The sequence below is a fragment of the Mastomys coucha genome, unplaced genomic scaffold, assembly GCF_008632895.1.
Source record: "Mastomys coucha isolate ucsf_1 unplaced genomic scaffold, UCSF_Mcou_1 pScaffold18, whole genome shotgun sequence".
In the NCBI taxonomy this organism is placed as follows: Eukaryota; Metazoa; Chordata; class Mammalia; order Rodentia; family Muridae; genus Mastomys; species Mastomys coucha.
In genome coordinates, this window is record NW_022196900.1 from 13,924,158 (window position 1) to 13,949,362 (window position 25,205).

General features: G+C 46.3%; 1 protein-coding gene across 1 annotated transcript in view; it reads right to left on the reverse strand.

Annotated features, from left to right (window-relative positions):
- Positions 1-25,205, reverse strand: part of Abca1 (ATP binding cassette subfamily A member 1) — a 121,797-nt gene that overhangs the window by 69,319 nt on the left and 27,273 nt on the right. The window contains exons 3-6 of the mRNA XM_031377412.1: positions 24,904-24,997; positions 20,944-21,085; positions 19,833-19,951; positions 1,730-1,851 (exon numbers count right to left, since the gene is read on the reverse strand). Of these exons, the coding sequence (XP_031233272.1) occupies positions 1,730-1,851; positions 19,833-19,951; positions 20,944-21,085; positions 24,904-24,997 (477 nt within the window). The remainder of the gene's footprint in view (positions 1-1,729; positions 1,852-19,832; positions 19,952-20,943; positions 21,086-24,903; positions 24,998-25,205) is intronic.

Here is a 25,205-nt window from a genome sequence, read left to right on the forward strand (position 1 = left end):
TCCTTAAAGCAAGTCTTTTTTTCTCAACGTGACTGGAACTCACGACTCAACCAATGGAAACCCAGCGTCTATACTCCTGGAACCATTAGAGGAAGGTTATGCTAACTATTCTAGATTGTATTGACATTGGACACAGAAATTAGGCTGATTCCTGAAAACAATTATACTGTGAATCTGTAGGTATAGATACCTGACAACTGCACAAAGCATCAGAATTGGGGATGTTTTGTTTTACTTGCCCCCAAGAAGAATATGGAAAAGCAGGCCTCCTTCAACTCATCCATAAAGGACTTCTAAGTCATCCCTACCTGCTCTTCATAGCAAACCCACCAGGAAACCCTCACAGTCCAGCAGAGAGAAATCTCTATAATAATATGGGGCTGCCTTTGCTCATGAGGCTCATACTTGTATCTGTAGCCCTAGAAAAGTATTTGTCGGAGGCATGGGTTATTACAATATTTCTAACCCCTCTCTCAGCTTAAGTGAACACAGTCCATTCTGGTCACAGAGCAGCCCCCTGTAGAGCAGCCCAAGTGACGAACCCGAAGCCTCTCAATACTCATGCAGTTTGGGAAACACAGAAGCGAATCTGCACCGCCATGTCGTCCACTCAACTGTCACCGACTGCCACCAACTGCCAGATACTCAAGGACGCTCCAAGCTTACGCCGGCCTTAAGTCCTTGTTACCATGCTGTGGTGAAGAGCCCCCGACAACATTGAAACTCTAATTACCATGCAAAGACCTTCCCAGGATGCCTCTTAGTTTAAACCGATGGCATGCAACAGATATGAAATTGGCAGGGGGCAATGGAAATTATGCTAAACGCAACGATTTCTAAAGTCTGCTGCCTCTGGCCCACCTCCCAACCACACAATTGGTAAACACAAGACATATTTTCCCAGTTTCATAAGAGCATGCAGTAAGCACATTTTTTTTTCCTAACTTGAAAAATTCTCAGCCATGTGAAGCAAAGATCTCTTCGAGCATAAGCCTGCCCACGACTTCTGCTTACTGTAAAGTCAAGCCAGTATAGGGCCAAAAGGCCGTGTGGGGGTCAACTCTCCTTTCTGCCAGAGAATAAAGTTAAGAAAAAGCTTTGGGGGGAATAATGTATAGGCATGTACTCTGCCCGGGACTGGTGTAAGAATAAATAATGCCAGAGAAGTTCTCTAGGACTGTAAGATGCCAAGCCTACGCAAACACTAAGACTACACTTAAAAGTTGATCAAACGTGTCTTTATGCAGCTTTCCTATCTCTAAAAAGCAGTTAAGTGCGTCATTTAATCTTTTGTAATAGATTCCAGTTTAAGAATCTACATCTCTGGTTCTTATTTCAGAACTACATTTAAAAAAAAAAAAAAAGCTTCTTAATTCATCTTAACAGAAAACATAACCCCTTTCAGAGGAAGTCATCACAATGCCAAAGGACAGGCACAAAAATCAACTTCCTTTCAGACCACTGGCCCTGATGTCAGATGACACATCCCACTTGCTGTAAGGTTTGTCTATGGCAACCAGAGTCATGAGTCAAATGAGATGGAACTATACTTCTGAGGTGAAAATAAACTTTTAAGACTTGACCATTTCCTTCGCAGCTTTTTCAAAGGCCGGGGGTTTCCTACCTTCCTTCCTTCCTCCCTTCCTTTCTTTCTTCCTTTCTTTCTTTCTGGGGCCTCCAACAGGGTAATAGTGAGGCCCCACTGATTTAGCTGAAGGTGGTAGCTTACCTTCTGGAGACCGACATCCGCCTGCAGCAGACTGTCCACAGTAGGCCTCGGAAGGGACAAATTGTGCTGTAGGAATCCAGAGAATGTTTCATTGTCCATCAGGAAATCCTGGAGCTTCAAATCTATCAGAAAATTGTGTTTTGTTTACAGTTAATAACTCAAAGGAAAAAAAAAGGAAAGAAAAGAAAAGACTCAACCGCTATGGGGCAGGTGGAGAATAGAATATTGATTGCTTCATTTTAAACGGATGGGTGACCACAGGCTTCTGGCTTACATACACCGAGCAATGAGTTTCGGGAGCTCCGTCTCACTGGGAAAGACATGAAAAGATTGCTTTCTGATGACATGTTGAGCCACACTCAGTGTGGGCTCCCACAGTCCGACAGCACAGTGGTGTTGTTGCACACATGGTCTTCCCTTGTTTCCAACTGAAAAACCAGCCCTTTTAAATGATCTCATCCATCCTACCTGAGGTTTGTGGCATGAGCCCTGCTGCTCCTGACTCCTCAGTGCTGCCTCATGTAGCTAGAACTGAAAATACTGAGAGCTTTATTTCCCCAAGCCACAGGGGCTAATCTCCCAGATCAGCAGGCAATGGCTCGCTAACATTTCTGTGGACCAGAATCGCTTGATGGGCTGCTTCAACTAGACGGCTGGACAGCAGCCTCGGAGCATCTGCTTCTGGTGGCTAAGGCTGCAGAAGCTGCATGTCTAACGAGCTCCCAGGTGGTGCTGATGCTGCCAGCCTGGGACCACACTTCCAAGAATCACAGGGGACACCTGTGAGTGTATCCAGGTGCTTAAACAGACAGGGTCTCTTCTTGATTTCAGAACAAAACATGAGATACAGAACTATAAAGTCCAGTGCCTCCAAACACTGAGAAAAATATGTAAACGTATGTTTGAAAACCCACCCTTTACTTTACTAAATGCAGCGACTGCTAAAGGCTTTCACACCGACTCCCATTAAACAATAAGCTCTCCAACTACACAGAGAAAAGGCTTCAGTCAGGTGGCATGAAACAGAAACAGCACTGGCCAAGAATTCAGAATGTTAGTCTCTGGCTGGAGGCCAGATATGTTAGTACCACTTGAATATTTCTTAGCACTTTTCTGAGCCTTGGGCCCCAACATCTGCAAAGCCAAAGGATTCTGAGCAGATGCTCAGTGGGAGCCTGACTCTCTGAAACACCACCATTTCCCTGCCTTATGTTATTGACTATCTCATCTTTCTTCTCGCTTACCTCTTTAAACTTCTAATAACCCAAATTCTTTTTTGAAATTCAAGCAGACATACAACAACGCTCCCCACCCCCAACCAAAACAACAAATAAACAAAGAAAAAGCCAGCTCAACTGTGACCAAATGGCTGACCACTAGAGGGCAAACTTTACAAACCCAAATCAATTACCCAAAGAGGGCTTCCATCTGAAAACCAGACTACAGTGTGCACCGATGAAACAGTTGATCCTGGAATCTAAAAGGGTCTCCCTTCGTGGAGACAAACAGCGTAAGCTGATGCTCAAGAGACATGAATGATCCAGGCATCTTCAGCATAGAGCAAACTTCAGTAACAGATAAAAAGTGATTCTCTTTAACACCTATGTAGTTTGATCCTAGGGTTCCTCTTAACATCCCAAAGCTGATCTGAGGCCTGTTAATGACCCCCCTTGAAATCAGCACTCAGCAAGCTGTCATCTGCCTGGCGTTTCCATCGTACGAGATCCCATACTGGTACCACTGAACCCAATTCTTCAGTTGCCATGCCACAACGCACCTAAGACTCACTTAGGAGGCACACGAAAACTAGCCTCTGGGTGTCTATCCTTTCAGATTAGAACCGGGGGTCCTAAGGTAGACCACCCACAAATCCTCATTTTAATAAGCAGCCCTCCACATTTCCAATACAGCAGATCTGGTAGCCATATATTATGAAATGTTATTTTACTTAAATATAGCCTGCGTTCAACTCTACTTATAAAAAAATACAGAATATGTCTTTTAGTGTTCCAAATACCTGGAACAAAGCCTGGCACAGAATTACTGCTCCAGCAACGACACCTGACTAAATGCTCGATGAGAGGACCAGGAAGACTGCAGAAGGATCTTTCAGGTCCAGAGAGAGACCAAGGATGTCCAGGGAGAGACCAAGGATGTCCAGGGAGAGACCAAGGATGTCCAGGGAGAGACCAAGGATGTCCAGGGAGAGACCAAGGATGTCCAGGGAGAGACCAAGGATGTCTAGGGAGAGACCAAGGATGGCAAGAATATCCATTCCTAGGCTACAGCCCAGGCGTAAATAAGAACGCTGACCACAACAAGTGTCTTTTCAAAGACAACAACATCTAGAATATCCCAGCATTCCCATGGGGGTGTGGGGAGAAGGATAAAAGGCAGGCAGAGAGGCCTCAGCTGAAGCTGAAGGTGGAAAGGCAGGCATGCTTATAAATAAGTTATGTATGTAAATGTGAATATATATTGATATATATATTGAGGTGTGTGTATGTACATATATCTCAAAAGGAGAGCTGGGGAATAGATCATTCAGTAGAGCACCTTTTCAGCACATGCAATGCCCTGTAAAATAGGTGTACTCCCTCGCGGGCACATGCACGCACGCGCGCGTGCGCGCACACACACACACACACACACACACACACACACGCACGCATGCACACGCATGCACACATGCGCACACACCCCTCAAATCCTGGGCTCTGTATCTACGTATTTCCAAGTTTATTTGACCTACTTAAACTTCCATGGCCTTACCTATAAAATTCAGGTCAAAAATAGATCTCTGTGAACCCTTGATAGAACAGAATAAATCTATGGCCTAACACTTAGATCAACCAGTTGAACACAAATTCCTCCTAAGCAAAGCCACAGCAGTTCCCAGCATCCTACTTAGGAACTTGAGAACAGCTCCTTCTTTCAGGGCAGCAGAAGTGTGGGAGGTTGACCCAGACTGCATTCTGAAGGGACCTAGGTCACCCCCCAACACTCTAGAGACCAGCAAATGCACTTAGCATGTTTATACGATGCTTCTGTTAGGTCAACAGACTCTGCAGATAAAAACAGATGGATGTGATCAAACACCAACTGCCTATCCCCTGGATGAGACACAGAAACCAAAGAAGCTGGCTAAAGAGGCAGCAGCCCTTGGCAGTGCATGAGCATGGTGCAGCAGACGCTGGGTGGGGACGATGCAGGGAAGGCCAAAGATCCTTGGCTACAAACAACTTACAGTCTGGTCACGTGGATATACACACATGATCTTCTGCTGTCCTATCACCGCTGACAGCTGCAACTCATTCACACACGGCAAGACTGAAGTGTGTGGTATGATGGTTCTCAACCTTGGATGCTGCTAGGCCTACTTGGGAGTTTTAAAAACTCCCAAAAACCAGGCCACACCCCAGAACAATAAACCGGAACTACTAAGGACAGGAACGGGGTCTTGGGAATTAAAAAAGAAAAAAAACGAATTCCAACCAAGATTGATGTGGATGTGGTGGTGCATTCCTATAATCTCAGTAGTCAGGAGGCAGGGGCAGGAGACTGCAAATTAGAGGCCAGCCTGGGCTACAGAGTAAGTTCACACCCATGTTTACAGAGGGAGATCAAGCCTCAAAACAAAATTATACAGGCACAAAGAAGTTGGGGACCATAAAACCCAAAATGTAATAATGTATCTTGCTATAAATTAGCTGTGTGGCCATAAGATGCGACTATACCTTAAAGTCCAGGGGATAAGAGGTGTGTTCAGAAACTCGAGCAATGAGCAACTGGCTAGTGACAAATGCTTATTAAATGGTAATATATTAATTTTCACTAAAATGGCTGTTTTACTGCACTATATAGCAATGTGCAGGGGAAAAAAATGAGAACACAGATCTTCCCTCAAGGGGTTTTCTTGGTTATCATGAAGAGACAAACCAAGTACAGAAGGCAGGAGAAAGAATAAGAAAGCCAGAAGAAGATAGAAGCAGTTCGGAGAGGATAAAATTTATCTTCAAGAACGTCATGTGGGAAATCAGGCTCCAGAACAGACTACAGCTTCTCTCATTAGCTGAGCTGCTGTGTTCAAAATAGGTAAGAAGAGAAAGGTGACTGGCAAGAACACTGAGATGCCAAATTCATGGCCCCATAAGATGTGTCTGTGTGGGTACACATATTTATGTGTATATTATGGATTTGCCTGGGTGAGATAAGGTGAAGGAAAGGCCAAGGTTCACTCAAGTGCCTATTCAGAACTTCATGAAAAAATGAATAAAAGCCAGGCCTAATAGCACAGGCCTGTTATATTCCAGCTATCTGGGGTTCTGCGGCAGGAGGATTACAGTAACTACAGCAATTTAACAACTCATCTCACCAAAAAATGGGGGTGGGGAAACAGGTGGGGATATAGCTCAAGGATAGAGCATTTTCCTAACATGTAGAAGCCCTGGATTCAATCCCCAGTGCTGCCAAAAAAAGAAAGGAAAGAGAGGAGAAAGGAATATGGAGACAAGGGAAAAAGAAAAAAATAAATAAACCTAACATTTTATAGAGAAGCAATGAAAGGATCATATCTTCTGGCAACTGTGAGAATAGACACAAGTAGATGACCAGCAACAGACAAGTCATTCTAGGTAAGACTAAGAAAGACAGTCAGTCAGTTAACCCTAACCAAATGAATTGACATGGACCTGGTTTTTATTATCTGTGGAATGTGTGGTTGGGGAAAATGTTCTGTGAAAAATTCTTTTCCGTGTTTCTGAGTTGGCCCTGAACACAGGGTCCAACTGATCCAGCACCCAAGACTCTTATCAGAAAGTCTGACCTCAAGCACTTCCTGTCTATGTGACGGGAACCTCACTTGGCCCTCTCTTTGTTCTCTCTTGGCCTCAGTTTCTTAGACATCAAATGGAGTTAGGGCCAACAAGAAAGTGTAGCAACGACGACAGCACTGCCATCAAACCTGGCACCCCAATCTCAGTCCATGAGACCCATGTGGGATGACTTCCGCATGGTGTCCTGCCCCACCCACCTCTGACATGTACAAAATAAAGTGTAATAAATGTTTTTAAAAGAAAATGGAAATAGTAACATTCGTAAGTTGATGTAGAAAGCAATGATTAAGAATATGAAGGAGAGAGTGGAGCTAGGAAGATGGCTCATAATAAAACACCCTACTGGGCAAGCACAAGAAACTGAAGAGTTTCCACCCCTCACATCAATGTCAAAAGTCATGAACCATGGAACATGCCAACAGTGCTAGGGAGGTGGACACTGGCTCGAGGCTTGCTGGCCAGTTGGAGTATCCAAATCAGTGAGAGACCCTATATCCACTACTGATGTCTGCCCTCTAAAATGTACACACACACACACACACCACACACACACACACACACACACGCTCACTGAAGATCAAGAACTGATTAGTTGGGAGTACTTAAATGAGAAGGTATGGTCATCGAATGTGAACACCAGGGAAGACAGAAAGCTGTATTCAACAAAAGGCCAAAGGAGTTCTCTCATTGCTGAACCAAAGTATCTGATCTGCCGAACCCAGCTTCCTGATTGGCCTGGGAGGCAGCCAGCCGCCTGCCATGTCCCTGGAGCTTTGGGCACAGTGAAGCAGGGCAAAGGGGGAGGAGAGAGGGAAAACAAAATAAAAGGCTGGCATCTAAAAAGAGCAAACAGATGAGATGCACCTGTGGGCTGGGACAGGTTGAGACACGATCCTGGGTTTCTTGCTGTTCATCTGGGTCAAGCCTCTACAGCCAGGCTAAGGAAACACATCACAGCCAGACAGAGATTAAAGAGAAGCCTTAACTCTGGTTGGTGGGTCTTCCTCGCCAAGGAAATGTTCCCTGCTTTCTCTCCCACCTGCCTGCTGGAACCCAGGAGTGGAGAAAGAGGAGGAAGAGGAGGAAGAAGAGGGAGGAGGAGGAGGAAGAAGAAGAGGAAGGAGGAGGGAGGAGGAGAGAGGAGGAAAAAGAGGGAGAGGAGGAGGAGGAAGAGGAGGAAGAGGAAGAGGGCAGGGAAACAACAGAGGAAGGCGGAGGAGGAAAGCCCTGGCAGCAGCCACCGGGGTTACTCTCGGTCAGTGCCCTCTCCAAGCCCCAGCTTAAGTTTCAAGTTCTCTGCAGTCTTGTGCTCTATACAAAAGGAACCACAGCCATCAGCAGCTTGAGAAGTGGGTGGAAGAGACAAATGGGGAAAAGGAGAAGCAGAGAAAAAAAGCCTCGCCAGCAGCCCTGGCCTGCACACCCTTCTTAAATGGACCCACTGGATGGCGACAGGGTGGGATAGCGGTGGGGTTGAGGTCTCCTACCGAGGCTCAGCCCAATGAGCAAAGGCTTGGGGGTGGGGGTGGGGGGCTGGAAGACAGTCTTGTGGTTTTATTTAGCCTATTTGATTCGTCTTATAAACAAGACTTTAGACTATTTTCAGCTACAAAGGGGCTGGAAATAATCTCACCTGTTTATTAGTTGGTTGTTTACTTAGTTCCTTTCTGAGTCTCATGTAGCTAAGCCTGGCTTCGAACCCCTCGTTCTCCTACTTCCACCTCCCACATGCTGCCATTATAAGCACACTATCATGCCCAACTTTGGGGTATCTGTTGCTTTGGTTCAGTGTGTGATGCTGGGGATGGACTTTCTTCAGGGGTGAGATGTGTCCAGAAGACTTTGTGGGATGCTCTGGATGGAAGGAAGAGGAGCAGCCGGGTGGCTATGCCCTGAGGTAACTGGACAAGGGTGGGCCAGACTGTGAGCACGCATGCCTTGAGACCTCCCTGCTGGTCATGGGGCCCTGGAGGAATTTCTCTCCCTACAGTGAATTCTAAAGAAACTTCAGAAGAAGCTCAGCTTCAGGATGTAATGAACCTGTGTCACATTCCAATTCCAGAGTTTTCTAGTTCTGTGGACTTTCAGGGCCTCTGAGCTTCTGGGCTAAGAAAGCATTAGTAACACAAAGCATGACTCACACACAATGCACAAGAAAATATAAACTGGAGACCAAACCTGTTCAAAATACATGCTGATAAAATCACCATGGCAATTAGGTGAACAGTTCCCAAGAGACCTGACTATTTGTGGCTATACACCCCGAACCATTTGCTGCCAAAACCTCATCTTTGAGCCAACAGAAATTGTACGACTTCAGACACCTTGTATTGTTTAAATTATCTGGTGCATTAGTTAAATGTCTACTGTATCACAATGCCAGTGCTAAAGATGAAAGGAAAAAACCTAGTCAGTGCTTCCCAAAGACAGAGACAAAAGGGGTATGGTATGGCGTAATCCCAGCCCTTGCTATCCTAGAGATTTTGGGCAGCCAGTAAGAACACAGCAACCCTGCGTGCTATTCGAGAACCAGCCACAATTGAGATCAGAGCAGAAGGAAACACCTTTCCCCAGATCCATGCTCTAAGACGGCAACTGACTGACAGGATAAGAATGCTTGGTACCTGGAGGCCTCCCAGGGAAATCAGTCATCAGAGTAGAGTCCTCCCAGAGGGGCTTAGGATTGTTATGGAAGCACTTTCTTAAAAAGATTGAAGAGACTCGCGCATAGGCACAAATGTAAGCAAACACACACACACACACATCTGAGGGGAGGGGGAGTTTAAGTCACCAAGTTCTAAGCTATTAACTTTGTTTCTAACTGATTGAGACCAGACACAATAGGATGAAGGACTAGAATCAGTTCCTGGGAACTTGAAAAACCCAGGGAACAGGGGTTGGTGAGGCAGCTCAGGGGAGGTTGGCGGGGGGACGGACCACAAGATTATCTAGAACATGCTGGGTAGCTAAGATAGACAAACAGGTGAGTAGATCCCTGACATCAACTTCTGGCCTCCAGAGGGAGAGAGGGACAGGAGGAGAGGGAGAAGGAGAGAGTCACAGAGAAACAGAGAGAAACAGAGACAGGCAGACAGAGACAGAGAGACAGAGAGACAGACAGAGACAGACAACCAGGGGACAAGAGATGGCAAGGAAGAGACGAATGTGCAAGTGAGGTGGGACTCTTTCCAGGCAGGTTTAGGGAGACCTCTTGGTTTGCATCCTGCACACATCGGCTTATTTCTTCTAAAATTAATAAACCTTAGCAGGACGTGGTGGCACTTTGAGGCAGGAAACACGACTCGTATTTGCAAAGCCTCAGACACATTATACAGATCAATTTCCAGAATCTCTAAAACCCTCTTCCGAGAAAGGTATTGCAGTTCTCCTCATTTTTCCACACCAGGAAAGAGATCAGAAGGGAATAGCTGGCTCAAGGTCACGAAACAAACCAGAGGCAAATGTCAACACAACAACTCTGATTTCAAAACTCTAGTTCTTTCCACTCCGTTAGCAACTAAGTGAATTGTGCTACTCTCTAAAATCAAAAGCTGGTGATGTCAACCAGGCTTCCCCACATTGAAGTGAGGCAACGTGGGCATATGGTGTGGTGGAACGATGTGGCACTTCGAGTCACACAGACCTGGACCCAAGTTACAACTCCATAGCACTGAGCAACAGATACTACCTTTTCAGACTCAGTTTTCTCATCAATAAAATGGGAATAGTGCTGATCTGCTAATGCTGCTTCAAAGAACCAAATTCAGTAGTCCACTAAAAACATAAAATTCCACTTAGAAACACAAGCACATCAATGTTCACTGAAGCTCTCTTCCTAACAGCTAAGTTAGAGAACCAACCTAGGTGTCCAACAGCAGGGAGAGAGGTGGAATATTTTTCAGCCATAGAGAACAAAGCTATGGCTTTTTGGAGATAATACATTACTCTAAGTTAGTCTCAGAAAGACAGATATTCTATGCTCTTCTCTCACTTGTCGGTGCTAGGTTTTACATAAATAACATAGAACAGAAAGTAGAAGCAAACTGTCTAGGAAAGCAGAAGGAATGATGCCAGAGAAGGTTTGAGCAAAAGGAAAGGAGAGGGTACGAGAGGAACACCCTCAACATATAGAACATACCTATGCAAGTATGGCCTCACGTGACACGGGACCAAACGTACAATGCATACATACCTATGTTTAGTATGTCCTTTATGGCATGGGACAAAACATACAATGCACACCTATGAATGTACCCTTATATAACATAGGACCAAACGTACAAAACCTATTTATATGAATACACCCTTATATGACACGGGACCAAACATACAAAACATACCTATGTGAGCGCATCCTTATATGACATGAAACAATATATAATGAATATTGGGGGAAATATCTTTTAATGCAAAATGTCATTGCTACCCTGTCCAACCTTGTCTGTAGACAGAGTCAACTGAACACTCTCTTCAGGTACTTCTGTGCAACCGAAGTGGGCGGGCTTGAAGCACAAAGCTTTCAGGGAGAACCAAACTCTATGCCCAAGCTGCTCTCTGGCCACTCACAGGGTAAACGAATCTCATACAGGAAAGGCAGGAGACATGTGACACTGTTGTCTGATGGTCACAAGTCAAGCTTTTTTTAAAAAGCAGCCTGGTACTGTGGGATAACATGGCTTTCTGTAACTGAATGCAATTGTGTTTTCTATGCCTGTCTGGGTAAAGTTGACCTTTGGTTTGATTTTGCTCAAGCAATATTTCAATAGTGCACTGGAGCTCCGAGTCCCCTGACTACTGCTTAGCTGGAGCCAGGCCTCTGCCCTGGATGGCAACCAACAGCCGGAGCTCTGGGGCACAGCCTGGCTTTGACAGATCTGGGGAAATGTTCATGGAGATAGAAAGGTTTCAAACGATGAAACACTAAAGCCTCAAGCCAGAACTTTTGACAAGCACACACAGGACATGAATTACAATTACCCAAAGGTTATACAATTTCAATTTTGATGACATACTGACATGCGTCATCATATCTCACAATAAGATGACACATGGGTGTCAGGTATGAGGACAGAAGACCAGACGTTCGGGGCTGTAAACCTAACTTGAGCAAGTGCCCTGATGAAACAAAAGGCAGAAGAATTTCAGGCCGAAAGGAGAAGTAGCTGTGAGTCACGAGATGGTCTTTAGAGATAGGGCTGGGGAAAAAGTCCCCCAGTGCCTGCTACATAGGAAGCTTGGAGTTGAAGCCTGGAAGGGAAGGAAATGTGGCAGAGCTCTCTTCTCCTTCCTCATCCCGGCCTGTCCCCATGTGTGTGGGGACCTCATAGGTGTCAAGGGCAGCTCTCTCTAGGATGTAACAGCGACAAGAGTACGAAAGACTGAAATTCTAGTCTTGCCATCTTTTGCCATCTATGGTTTCTCAGGCAAGGCACTTAGCCTCTCTGAATTTCATGCGTACAGAGAGAAATGGCCTACCTCCCATAACTGCAAACACAGTGAAGGAAGGAAGAGATCTGACACTGTGTATCAGGTCGGTATGGGAAGGCCTTGTTCCTCCTATTGGCTCATTTCGTTGCCGCGTCATCCCTGAGAAGAAGCTGTTATCACCCCATCTTGAGGAAAGTAAGGCCCAGGAGTGTTCATAGTTAGGCATGGGTCCAAGTGATCAGCCACAGGAGCAGCTTGAACCCAGCTCTTCTGACTATCCAGTTCAGGGGATAGTTAAACGTTGTTCATTGCTCATCAACGCCTGTCCTCAAATCCCTGCCTCAGCCAACTTCCTTTGCCCTCTCACCACAACCACCCTGACTCCTGGAGCTCATGTCTTTGAGACTTTCAAAGATTAGCACAGAATCAAAGATCCTTATCAGGGGTTGTCAGAGTGAACAGACAGGCAAAATGGCACGGCAGTCTTCCCTAACTGAAAACCCACATGGCTTGCAGGCAGAAACACACAGATACCCAGATCCAAGCCACAAGGGAAAGGCCAAATCAGCTTTGCATTTTGAAAAGGTGAGAAAAAACGGCAACCACACCACTGCCTCAACATGATACCTAGCTAAAGAGACAGAGACAAGAAGATGTAACTCAGCTTGCACAACACCACCCTGGATCTCCTCCAGTCTCAACCTCAACAACCTGGGGACATAATCCAGTCCAGTGCCCAGGATTCACCCTGGTTCTTTCTCGGAACAGTTTTCAGGCTTCTGCACCCTGGAGAGAAAACATCTGAAAAGTGGCTGAACCAGAGATGGGGCAGGGGGAGGGGCTGTGAACTGTCCCCACAATCTGCACTGGTGGAAGCAGAGGAAGACAGAGGCTCCAGCAGATAGCCATGTGCGGGGACAGTGCTCCACTTGAAAGAGCATGGCTCTCATGGAGAGTGTCACTCCCATGGGCTGTGGAGCACACGCACACTTGGGTACAGCTTTGAGGCCATTCCTCGGCTGTCCCAGCTGCCTTTTCTGACCCAAACACAAAGAACCAGTAAATAGTTTTCTGCAGTCCCCAAAGTACCTTCTGGATTTCTGGACTTAAAGCATATCAGTGTGGCTGTCACTTGGGACAGAGCCAGACACCTAGTGAGCTAGGAGCTAGGAGCTAGGAGCTAGGATCTTGGCTGAGTCCCATGCATACAAGAGATCAGCTCTCTGGCACCTAGCCACACCACAGAACCGATAGCCCTCGCCACACCATTTGGGTCATGCCACAGCTGTAAAGAATGCAGAACTTCTACAGGACCCATACAAACCAAAGGGATTGTCCCTAGATCAGCATTGAGTAATAGTGAACCTACAGGAGCCCCTGGGGGGACTCACTAGACAAGGGTTTAGCTAATTGTTAAGATGTGGGGTGTGTGTGTGTGTGTGTGTGTGTGTGAGAGAGAGAGAGAGAGAGAGAGAGAGAGAGACAGACAGACAGAGACAGAGAGAGACAGGGAGAGACAGAGACAGAGAGACAGAGAGATGGGAAGGTGGGAGGAAGGGCAAGGAGGGAGAGGAAAAGAGGAAATGAAGAGGGAACAGGAAAGGGAGAGGGAGAGAATGTTTTAGACTGTGAGGATGTTCTACCCTGGAAATGCCAGAATCCTCAGCCCCAGCATAAATAAGCACTTCCCAATCTGAAGCCCAGTAGGAAGCCCTGAAGACACAGTAACTTGCATCCATGGCGGATGGGACAAGGAGTAGACACTGGGAGAAGGTAGATCCCTGAGTATATATGCTCAGCAGGAAGCAGCCATGAGCACGTTCACTGCTTATCGCTAACAAACAGTGAGGGCGCAGCCGACAGCAAAAGGCCAGTCGCCATGTTCTCCGACTGTGGGCTTGGACAAGCCTCTAGGAAGGGTTGCTTTGCGGCTCCTCCTCTCCCCATCCCTGGGGAAAAGGCCAGAGTCACCAAGACCTGCGCTCCAAGAAGCAGATGTGGTAAGCCGGAAGGACAGGGACAGAGAGGAGACTGTGGGGGAATGGTCCTCCCTAATGGACAGGGGCGTCCTCCCCAGCCCTAGTGCCTGGAATTCACACAGTGCCTGCAGTCTTTAAGAACAATTGTTGAAAAAAGAACCTAACCTTTTCAGATTTTAAAAATACATCTCTGTGAGTAAACACGGATTAAGCCCTGCTGGGGGGGTGGGGGAGGGCTTTGCAGTACAGGTTACTCCTCTGAACTCAGATTTGCATATCCAGTGAAATTGTGGGAGGTAAATTTTGGGAAAGAGACTCAAGACTGACTCAGAGTGAATCTGAAGCCTTTGGGGCCTGGTTTACACAAGGGAAGTGGTTCGACAGTTACCTGCACTTGCCTTGCTGCTGTCCAAAGCTTTCACTTGACAATATTACATGAGGAGAAAGGGCAGGTATTAGACTTGCTTTCACTGCATCCTCTAAAGATGCTCTCAGGGTTACCGCTAATTGCTCTCATGATGCTGCTCAGAGCACAACCACCATCACGGCCTCTTCATGCCCTGAACAGGCCACGGCCCGGTGGGGAACACAAATCACCACTGTTTCACAGGTGTCCCCACTTAAGGACCAAGCCAGACTCTAAGATGAAGCATAATCAAGTCTTTTAACCGGACCTCAAAAGTCAGACAAGGAAACTTAAGGCCCAAAAACATGAACTAATTGTCAAAGGCCAAACAGCCAGGACGTGAGGCGAGCCATGTGGTTCTGACTGACTGTGTGTCACTCACCTGCTCGTGCTCACTGCTGGAAACCCACAGGAAGAGCCCCTCTCTGAAGGCTTCATGACCCACAAGGTAGTTCTTGTCCAAATTTCTAACAGGCAGAGGGCCAGGAGGAATCAACAGTTCACCAAAGGTCACAGTGAGTGAGTGCAAGAACCTAAATCTATTGTCAAGTCAGTCTTGACACAGCTTCAAGTCTCTCCTACACCAGCGTGTGCCAACCTTCAAGTTGCGGAACAACACTCCAGAATTTCACCACAGCCGCATGAAACAATCCTTTCCTTAACTTCATCTTTTTCTTCTCAATATCCATTTAAGCGATAAGGCGTGAGTCAGAATTAGAGGTTGTCGCCTGTGTCCTGTCAGAAATCACCTCCTACATCACACAGAACTCAAAGCACTGGCCTGGAAAGTTTACATGTCACAGGGTCCTCATCTGGACATGTCAGCTTTTCTGTGGTTCCTGAGAACTTAGCCAATACCTATACCGCCTTCGAGCTGCAATCGAGGTAGGAAAGGAGCATGCTTTCCTACACGAACTCCCCAAACTGACTTAGCCACCACTCAACCTACTGGCAATACTCTGCCTTAGAGGGGAAAAATAACAACCAATAAAGTGACCCAAAAGTTCCAGCGCCATGAAAACTGGGTGAAGCACATCCGTAAGGCTTCACCCTTGGTTGTCACCTCAGGGTGATTCAGGGATAAACAGAGGAGTTTGTCCATGACTTAAATTTTCGAAGCTGGACTACTACTTTAAACAGTACAAGATGGGTCTTTCTAGAAACTTGAATTGGGAAGCCAGGGTTGACAGTGCTTCCTTCCTAGGATGTCGCTCCCATGGCAGAATAAGTCACCTCCACTTTCAGTATCAGATTCCCTCTAGGAAGAACACCTCGCCCCCAGTCTTGGTTGGCCCATGGCTGAGTAACTCAAGCAGCCAGTGCTCATGCACACACGGACTAAACAGTTTCTGGACAACGCAAGACAAGGCAAGAGTGCTTGAGTAGACTCCTGTGTCTACAAAGTTCCTGTGGCCTGTCCAACAGCATTCGCAGAGGTAAAGAACAAGGTGAATTCTCCAAATGGATCTCATAGCAGAGCCCAGTGGTTCTAGCCAGGACCACATCAGCAAGCAGATTTCTAAAATCCTAAGAATACCATCCAAAGGAGTTGGTAGCCAATAGCAGTCTCAAACTTTGTTCTCATGGTGATCAATATCTGGAAGAGCAAGAGTGTCACTGAGCCCCTAGGTGACAGGAAGCAACCCTCAGCAATCATAGTAGAATCAGAATCTGGAGTGGCCGAAGTAGGCTAAGGTGGAAGAGGGGATTAAATGATATAAACTAGAAGCCATAGATAAAGTCCGCTCAGCTCAAAAGGACAGTGGTACAGTTAGGGAAAGGAGAAGTCACTTGCAGCTCTGCAAGTTTAGTTGGCTATACATGGACCATGAGTCAACAGATGACAAGAACGTCAAAAGCCTCAAGCCATCTCAGACACACGGACAGAAATACAGCAGGCAGACAGGCAAAAGTCCCCTTCTCCTCTCTGCTAGAATACTTTTGTAATTTCTGGTAAACTTCTGGAATGGCATAAACACACAAAGAGGTAGAAGCTGGGAGGAAAAGCATTGTGCAAGAGGAGCAGAGGACAGTTAGACCGGAAAAAATAAAGAAGACTTCAGAAACAGACAGAAAAAAATTGATCCTGGATTTTTGGCAGACATGGAATTAGACTAATTCTCTACAAGGCGGTGGCAAATACTATCTGACAGTTTGAACTATCAACACCCAACATGAGCTACCTCATGAGAGGGTGGTACAGGAATCAACAATGACACCCCCAGCCTCCAAGTCAGACTTGTGGGGTGTTTTTCAAGATCAGCAAAAGGTTACCCACTTCCTAGAGAAGGAGGCAGCATTTTTTTCATGCTTCCTCGGAAACTGTGGCCTGGCTTTCTGCTGCAAGATAAACAAAGAAAAATAATAGAAAGTCAAGGGACAGCTGGGCCTGGAGATGTAGTTGGGTGGTTAAGTACTTGACTAGCTTGTACAAGTACTTGAGTTTGCTCCTCAGCACAGAAAAGCAAGTTGAAATGGAACAGAACTAGCTGCAGGGCCAAGCGGGCACTGAAAACCAGGAGAGAGCTCCTCTCAGCAGAGCTGGGCACATGCTGCCATTTCTTTCCTCCATCCTACTTTCTGACTCCAGTTGCTCACAGGAGAAAAGCCCCCTGCTCTCCTAGGCCAGCCTCGACTAAGAACTGGAAATCCCACAGGTCCATTTTGTCACCTCACAAAAGAAGAGGCAGAAGATCAAGGTCAGATGGTCAGAAATGAAACAATGTTATGAAGCTAGCACCTGCTTCTGTTAATAAAGTACCTATTATGTGCCAACCCCATGTCAGACTTTGTACCTTAGGAATTATCATATTAGTGTAATAATATCTCATTATACTATATGTAATAATATAATATTATTTTAATTAAATCAGGAAACTAGGTCTCAGAAACATTGAATGTTTTGTCTGAGATGTCCAGACTTGAAAATAATTGTATCTAGGCTATGGACAGCACTGGATGCTCTTAGAGAGGGCCCAGGTTCTATTTCCAACACCTACATGGCAACTCCGCACTACCTGGACCTCCAGTTCCAGGGATTCTGATGCCCTCTTCTTTTTTTTTTTTTACATATTTTCTTTATTTACATGCGAATTTCTCCATTTCCAGTTTCCCCTCCAAAAAACAAAGAAACAAACAAAAACAACAAAAACAAACCCCTGTTGCCTCCCCCTTCCCCATGCCTGCCACCCCTCCCTCTCCCACTTTCTGGCCCTGACATTCCCCCACACTGGGGCACAGAACCTTCACAGGGCCGAGGTCCTCTCCTCCTATTGATGATCGATTTTGCAATTCTCTACCATACACATGCCGCCTGAACAATCAGACCCCTCCATGTGCAGTCCTTGGTTGGTGGTTGAGTCCCTGGGAGCTCTGAAAGTACTAGTTAGTTCATATTGTTGTTCGCCCTAAGGGGCTGCAAACCCCTCAGCTCCATTGGTCCTTTCTCTAATTCCTTCACTGGGGACCCTGTACTCAGTTCGATGGATGGCTGTGAGCCTCTACATCTGTGTTTGTCAGGTACTGTCAGAGCTTCTCAGGAGATAGCTATATTAGGCTGGCTTGCCCTTCCTTCAGTCTCTGCTCCATAGTTAATCTCTGCAACTCCTCCCGTGGGTATTTGGTTCCCCCTTTTAAGAAGGAATGAAATGTCCACCTTTTGGTCTTCCTTCTTCTTGAGTTCCTTGTGGAATGTGGGTTGTTCTTCCTGTATTCCAGACTTCTGTGCTAATAACCATTTATCAGAGAGTGCATACTGTGTTCGTTCTTTTGTGATTGGGTTACCTCACTCAGGAAATTCTTAGGGAAATGGATGGATCTGGAGAATATCATTCTGATGCCCTCTTCTGGCCTCGTGCACACCAGCAACACATATAGTGTACACATAAACATACAGGCAAAATATTCATATGCATAAAACAAAATAGATAAATCAAAAAAGAGTCTTTTAGAAAAAGAATCATGGCTCCTATTCATTACATGTTACTTAGGTGTCAAACACTGTTTTGACCCTGGATGGGTCCTTACTGTACCCCTAAGGGACTGGGTAACTTATTCACAAAGTCACGTGGGAAAGCACACAGGCACTTTTTGTCTGTGCTACCCTGTTTCCTGGTGGTAGAAGAAATAACTCAGTTCTGCCGCATGACAACTTAATAGGGACCCCTTCCATGACAGAAAAGACTGGCCTTGACCAGAGTCCTCCAGGGGAAGGAAACAACACCAGACAATGTGGCTGCACAGCCAGGAACAGTCCAGCTTCGAGCTCCTCACAGGTGACTCAGGGCATGCCCACACCTCTGTACTGAAGCCACACCTCATCTGTCATGGAGTCCACCACCACAATGTCTCTTATTAAGAACTGTGTATGGGAGGGGGTGTTTGGGGGGGGCAGACACTTTTGCATGTGAGTGCAGTAACCCTGGAGGCCAGAAGAGGACACCAGACTCCCTGGAGTTGGAGTTTCAGGCAGTTGTGAGCCACCCAAGGTGTGTTCTGGGAACTAAACTTGGGTCCTTTAGGAGAGCACCAAGCATCCCCTGAAATGCCTTTCCTCCCGCCCAAGCAAAGCAAGATCTCACCAATCCACATAAACACTAGCACTTTACACCATTGCTTCTCTCACGAACTAGGAGAGAGGTCTTTCCGCAAAGGCTAGACCAGTCTATTCCCTCTTCAAACGTCAAAACTGGGTAAAAAGACTCCTGGAGCAGTGGCCACTCTTGGCCCATAAACGAGAGGAGTACTTCATCACGGCCGTGGCTCGCTGATCACTTCTTGATCATCACTATGCATACCGTTCCTGTGTGTACCAGTGAACATCCAACCCTGCCTCTCTCCCCAACTCCCGCCACCTCCTCGGGCAGGCTTCTGCCCAGGGGATTGACACAATCTCTGAGCTAAAGTCTTGGTCAGCAAATTTCACGCTCCCCAGACACTTCCTCAGTGGCATGGCAGGAACTAACTGCCTAGCTACTTCACAAATCTGAGGTAAAGATTTCACTGTTTCAAGGTCAGAATTCAGATGCCTGTCCGGCTTATCCAAATGGCTAGTTCCAAGAAAGAAGAATGAATTTCCTTTTTGAAATAAGTGCCTAACTCTCCATTTACACATATCAAGTTAGAACCCTAACTGCTCTCACATGCGCAGAAATGCCTCATCTACCAATCCATGGAAATCCTACGGGTAGCTCAAACATGCCCTTGGCAGCAATTTGCACTCCAGCTGGCCTTAAAGGCAAGCCTGTGCCATTCCGGCTGGGGTCTGCATCTCTAGTAGTCACTGTCTGGGGCAACCAGCTTCTCTAGCTTTGTTCCCAATGCTTCCTTCAGAGAAGACCAATCATCCAGCCACCGAAGAAGAAACACACTCAGGGCCAAGCTGGAGAGCAAGCCCTAGGCCCCACGGGCAGGGAAATGTCCACTTCCGGAGGCATGAGTGGAAGGGTTTTGCTTACTTGAGTCGGGATGCTTGATCTGCTGTAACATTCTCAGGACCTTGTGCATGTCCTTAATGCTGGTGTCTTTCTGGCTGTACAGAAGAAGCCTCTGAGCGTCTGAGAACAGGCGAGACACACTGTGAAGGGAACAAAAAGGAGTAGAAACGGCCTGGGCTAGGCCAGCTGTCTCTCCCCAGCCTGGCCGCCCCTACTCCCTAGCCATCACTCCATCCTCCAGGGTGAGCTCGCAAGTAGATGTGCAAATGAGTAAGAGCGAGCATATACGTGTGCATGTGCGCACACCCACACACGCACACGCCCACGCCCACAAGGCTACTGGCCATAATAAGCCCAATGCCTATATCCCAAGACATGCTTAATGGTTCATAAAACATTTATTAGAAACATGCATTAGAAACATATATAACAAGAATCCATATACAGTAATGAATTTGCCCTTGACTATATGCATCTGTATACTAACAATCTCATATGTTTCAATATTTTTGTTACGCAATGTGGCCCTGCCTGCCCCAACTGCAGCACCATCTCCAGCACATCCTACAGTCCCTGGTCCACTCTAACTCTGCGACTCTGCACATCTGGGGGATCCTCAGCATCTCATCTGGAAGACACATATTATATTCAGCATCCTAGTGTTTGAGCCAGGAGCCAGGAACATAGACACTAAGAAAGCACCATGCTCATGGGCAGCTCCCACTCAGGGACAGAAAATCCTGTCAACAGCAATGACACTGCAGTCATTTCAGGGGTCAGAGCAATGACCTGAGAGCAGAGACAGGGCACTCCTGCCCTGGGCTGAGCTGCTGGAGAACCCACACCCTTCTGTGAAGTGGCCCTGGCTCCTAGAAGTGTCCATTCCAGAGGGACAGTAGACGATCTGACAGAGTAGGTCAGATGGAGCTTGCTGGGTCTCCCAAAGGCATTGACTCTGAGTAGACAGCTTTCGATCCCATAATCACAGTGACTCCTAAATCCCCCAGTCCTAAATCCTGGTGGCAATTCCCCCTTCATTCATTCTGCAGACTTCTCTTGCAAACCTCTCCAAGAAGGAAAGGATAAGTATTAACTGGCAAGTTTGGGAAAGAAAACCTGATCTGGTACTTACATGGACTTGTTAAAGTTTCCAACAACGCCGGGAGCCTCTCCTGGAGTTGGATAACGGAAGCAGGGGTTATTGGCATTACAGATAATCCCCTGTACCCAGGGCAGGGTTCCTGCAGACGGCATGGCTTTATTTGGAAAGTGGCCTGTTGAAAATCGAGAAGAAAGCACAGAGAAGGCATTAGACCTGCCAAGTGATTTTTTTTAACCCAAGCCTCTCACATCTGTCTATCTCATTCACCATATCCCAGATTTATTAATGTTCTTTATATGAGTGTTCTGCCCGGTGCATGTATGTGCACCATGTGCGTGCCTGGTATCCATGGAGGCCAAATGAGGTTTGTAACTCCCCTAGAACTGAAGTTACAGACCACTGTGAGCCACTCTGGTGGATGCTGGGAACTGAACTCAAGTCCTCTGGAAGAGCATGCAGCCAGTGCTCTTAACTACTGAGCCATCTCTCCAGCCCCTCCCTCACCATGTCCTAGAGGGCCTGCTTCTTCTGAAACCGTTAGGAATCTGAAACCAAGTAATGATGGCCATGGTTCTATTTGGCATCATCTGTAGACTGGGATTCATGATACCAACCTTGGGAATGTAATAAATTGGGTAAATCAGATCGTGGACACCAAGCAGCAAGTGCTTGGTCTCCATGGGCTCAATCCCTACCATGAGCCTCATCTCTAAGAAACACAGAAGGACCTGGGCCGTGACCTAATGCTGCTCCCTCACACTGTAGCTGATGAAGAACTCAACTCAACAAGAGATGCACATGGCTGCGGGTAGAAACTTCATCTCCAGGATCCCAGCCCATGTCTCTCCCTTCCAGCTGTAGCCTTCACCATCACCTCCCTCTTCTCAGACTCTTCTTGTACCTGTCTTCACCTGGCAAACGTCTGTCAGCTCCACTTCCTCCAACAGCCCGAAGCTTCACCAACAGCACCTCAAAATCAAGCTCGTGTGGGACAGAAGTCAACTGCCAAACTATATCTGTTTTCCTGTTCCTTTCTCACTCGTCGATAAGATGAGGCCCCCTCCACCAGGCCACTCCTCACCCTTTTCCCTATATTTAGTAGTTTCTTACAAACAATGACAGGCATGTGTGGGTGAGGTCAGAGCACAGATAGGTTTGTAGCAAGGATCTACAAATATTGCTTCTGGGAATCAAGATAAATGTTGTGCTGCACCAGGGGTTGTTACTCCAGGAGCCTGTTCATGTTGAGGCAAAAAGGTATTGGCTCCGGCTCTCGTCACATGCTCAGTGTTATCTGAAGATCTGGCAAGCATTAAGAACCACAGCTCCGGGTAATGACTTGCTTGTATCATTACAGAGTATGGAGACAGACCGATGGAGATTTACACCTCTGTCCCTGCCATGTGCACTGCACAGTCAAGCCAATCTCCAAGCCAATCTCCAGCGCCTTGTTTTCTCGACTGTAAAACGCTAATCGTAGTGCAAGTGGTGTTCCCTGAGCTCCTATCAGTAAAGCAGCTTGTGATTCTATTTGTATTTTTATGAGACGAAGTTTCTCTCTGTAGCCCAGGCTGGCTTAGAAGGCCGAGCACTTTTAGAGAGGGTCCAGCACAAGGTAAACACTCATGAATCATCCAATTAGAACTTCTAAGGCATTGTGTCGTGCTGCATCGTGTAGCTCGACACTGTGTAGTGTGGCACTGTGTAGTGTACCATTGTGTAGTATGGTATTGTCTAGTGTGCCATTGTGTACTGTGGTATTGTCTAGTGTGCCATTGTGTAGTGTGTTATTGTATAGTGTGTCACTGTGTAGTGTGGTATTGTGTAGTGTGCTCCCCCTGTCCATAGGGAACAGGAGGCTCTTTTCATCTCACAACTCCCAGCTTCCTTCAAAGACAATTTCTCTTCATCCTTTTTTTTTCAAGTAAATATGCCAACAGAGACTCCCCAAAACTAGACCAAAGGCTGAGATGCACCTCACTTTATATGTCAGTACTGGGAAACTTTCAATCTCTTAACACTTCTATCCCTATTCCAACCAAAGGCAACAAGGAAAGGTGTGACAAGATCTGGTCCCCATGGGCAGTCCCTGTAGGGACTCTGGCCTGTTGAAAGTTTACTCAGCTAATCTCTTTATCTCCCTGTTAACAGTTCAAGGAAAACCAAACAAGGCCCCTTGCCTAATGAGCGGCTGCTCTTCATTCAGTGGAGATTTATATAACCCAAGCAAGTACTCCAAGGACCACAGGATTCTCCTCTTTCAAATTGTAGAGACACTAGCCCTAAGGACAGGAGAGTGTGCGTTAAAGGCAGAGATGGTAAAGACATTTCAACCTTTCCTTCCACTGGGCAAGCAAAAACCCTTCCTTGGACACTGCAGCCCGTCCTACGGGCAAAGAGAAACAGCATGGCGGACGGTTAGACACTGGGTGTCCAGAACACCAGTCAAATAATGTAATGGACATCAAAAAGAGCCAGAGGACTGACTCATGAAGACCTTGAGGACTCTGACCTGAACTACAAAGATTTACAGAGAAGAATTCCACACTAGTCCTTCGTTCCCAGAGTAGAGGACTGTATCAGCAAGCTTCGCCTTAGCTTTCTGCTCTGCTGTTCTAACGAAATCAGAATGTCCAAAGAAATGTATCTGAGGCATCTGGGTATAACCTGAATATATAGGATGTCTATTAGCAAACTAGTATGTAAGTGCCTGCCATTGTTACAAGTTACGTAAGAGATGGGAAGGTGACCAAGAAACGCAATCAAAAGGTAACCATGGCCTCAGTGCTGTCTTGGAAGAACACAATCTTCTGAGCCTGTGGGCCTGTTGGAGCTGATGAGCGGTAAGAAAAGCATGTGGGAAAGAAAGCTTTTGGTCTCAGCGGAAACTCCTACACAAATACTAATTCTTTGGGCCTTTCTAAACTGTTGCTCCATCCATCCACCGAGCACAGGCAGACTGCAAAATGGTCATTCTGGCAGCAACAATGCAAATTAGGCCTTGCTGCTCTCTTTTATAGAGAAGCTAAAATCACTTGCTCATGGTGACACACCATGTGTCACCATGTGTCACTATGAGCAAGCAGAGAATGTGGAAGAAGCCAGGAGTTAAACCATATAACTGTTTCTAGCCACTACTGTGTTTACTGCTCACTGTCAAGACTACCTTCAAAACGCATGAGTGAGAGAGACAGGCAGCCTGAACTTTATTCCACCTCTCCTGGATATCTAAGTTTGGGCAAGTCATTGTAGATAGAGTGAGCCCCAATTTAGCTACCAGGAAATTAAAGCAAATGATAATAAAGTCTACTACACAAGACTGTTGAGAACAAAACAAAATGTTACAGTATGTAACTGAGATGTTCTACACAAAGGCCGCATGTGCTCTAAGAGTTGGGAAGGTGGCTCAGTGGTTAAGCCTACAAAGTACTCTTGCAGAGAACCTGAGCTGGGTTCCCAGAACTCACATCAGATAGCTCAAAACTACCTGTAACTCCATCTTCAGGGGCTCTGCCACCTCTGGTTTTCTCAGGCACCTACTCATGTGCATATACCCCCAGACAGATACGCATACTTTCTCTAGAAAGTATGGCTTCCAATACATGTTCCATGATTTTCAACCACGGGATTAAAAGACAATGCAAGCAAAAGGACCACAAAAGGGAACCGGACACTGGCATTTGAAACATGACTGTAGGGCGATTTTTAACCATCACTTTCTGACTTTAAAGCTATTTTATTATCATGATTAAAAAATGGTTAAGATTATTATCATTACCATCATCATCATTTAGCTGGGACTACAAATATCTCCAGAGTTCATACCCTAACAAACAAACAAAAACAAAAAGCAAAGGCCAGACTTCCTGTCCAAGCTATTTGTGGTGTTTCCCTGAAGACAGTATCTTTGAAAAGGTTCATCTGAGAGTATGTTCACTCTGGGTTTCGCTGGCCATCACTGAGTCTCATGCGTGGTCCACAGATACTCACACTCGTGTTGTTCGTAGGGTGGGTAGTTCAGGCGGACAGAGATCAGGATCAGGAAGATAAAGAGAGGCCAGGCCACTTCCAGTAGCAGCTGACACTGAACAGAAAATAAAGACACAATAGCATGAATTTTACAAGATAACATGGTAACCAACTGCTACTGGACTCTGAGAAACCCACAGAGAAATTCAGCCATTGACTGACTTCTGGAGCTTCCTTCCTTCACTCTCCCACCTTTAATTGCATTGAATTGTGTGTGGTGTCCTGTAACATCCCATTCTGAACCTGTGTCTTTAAGGCAGGAG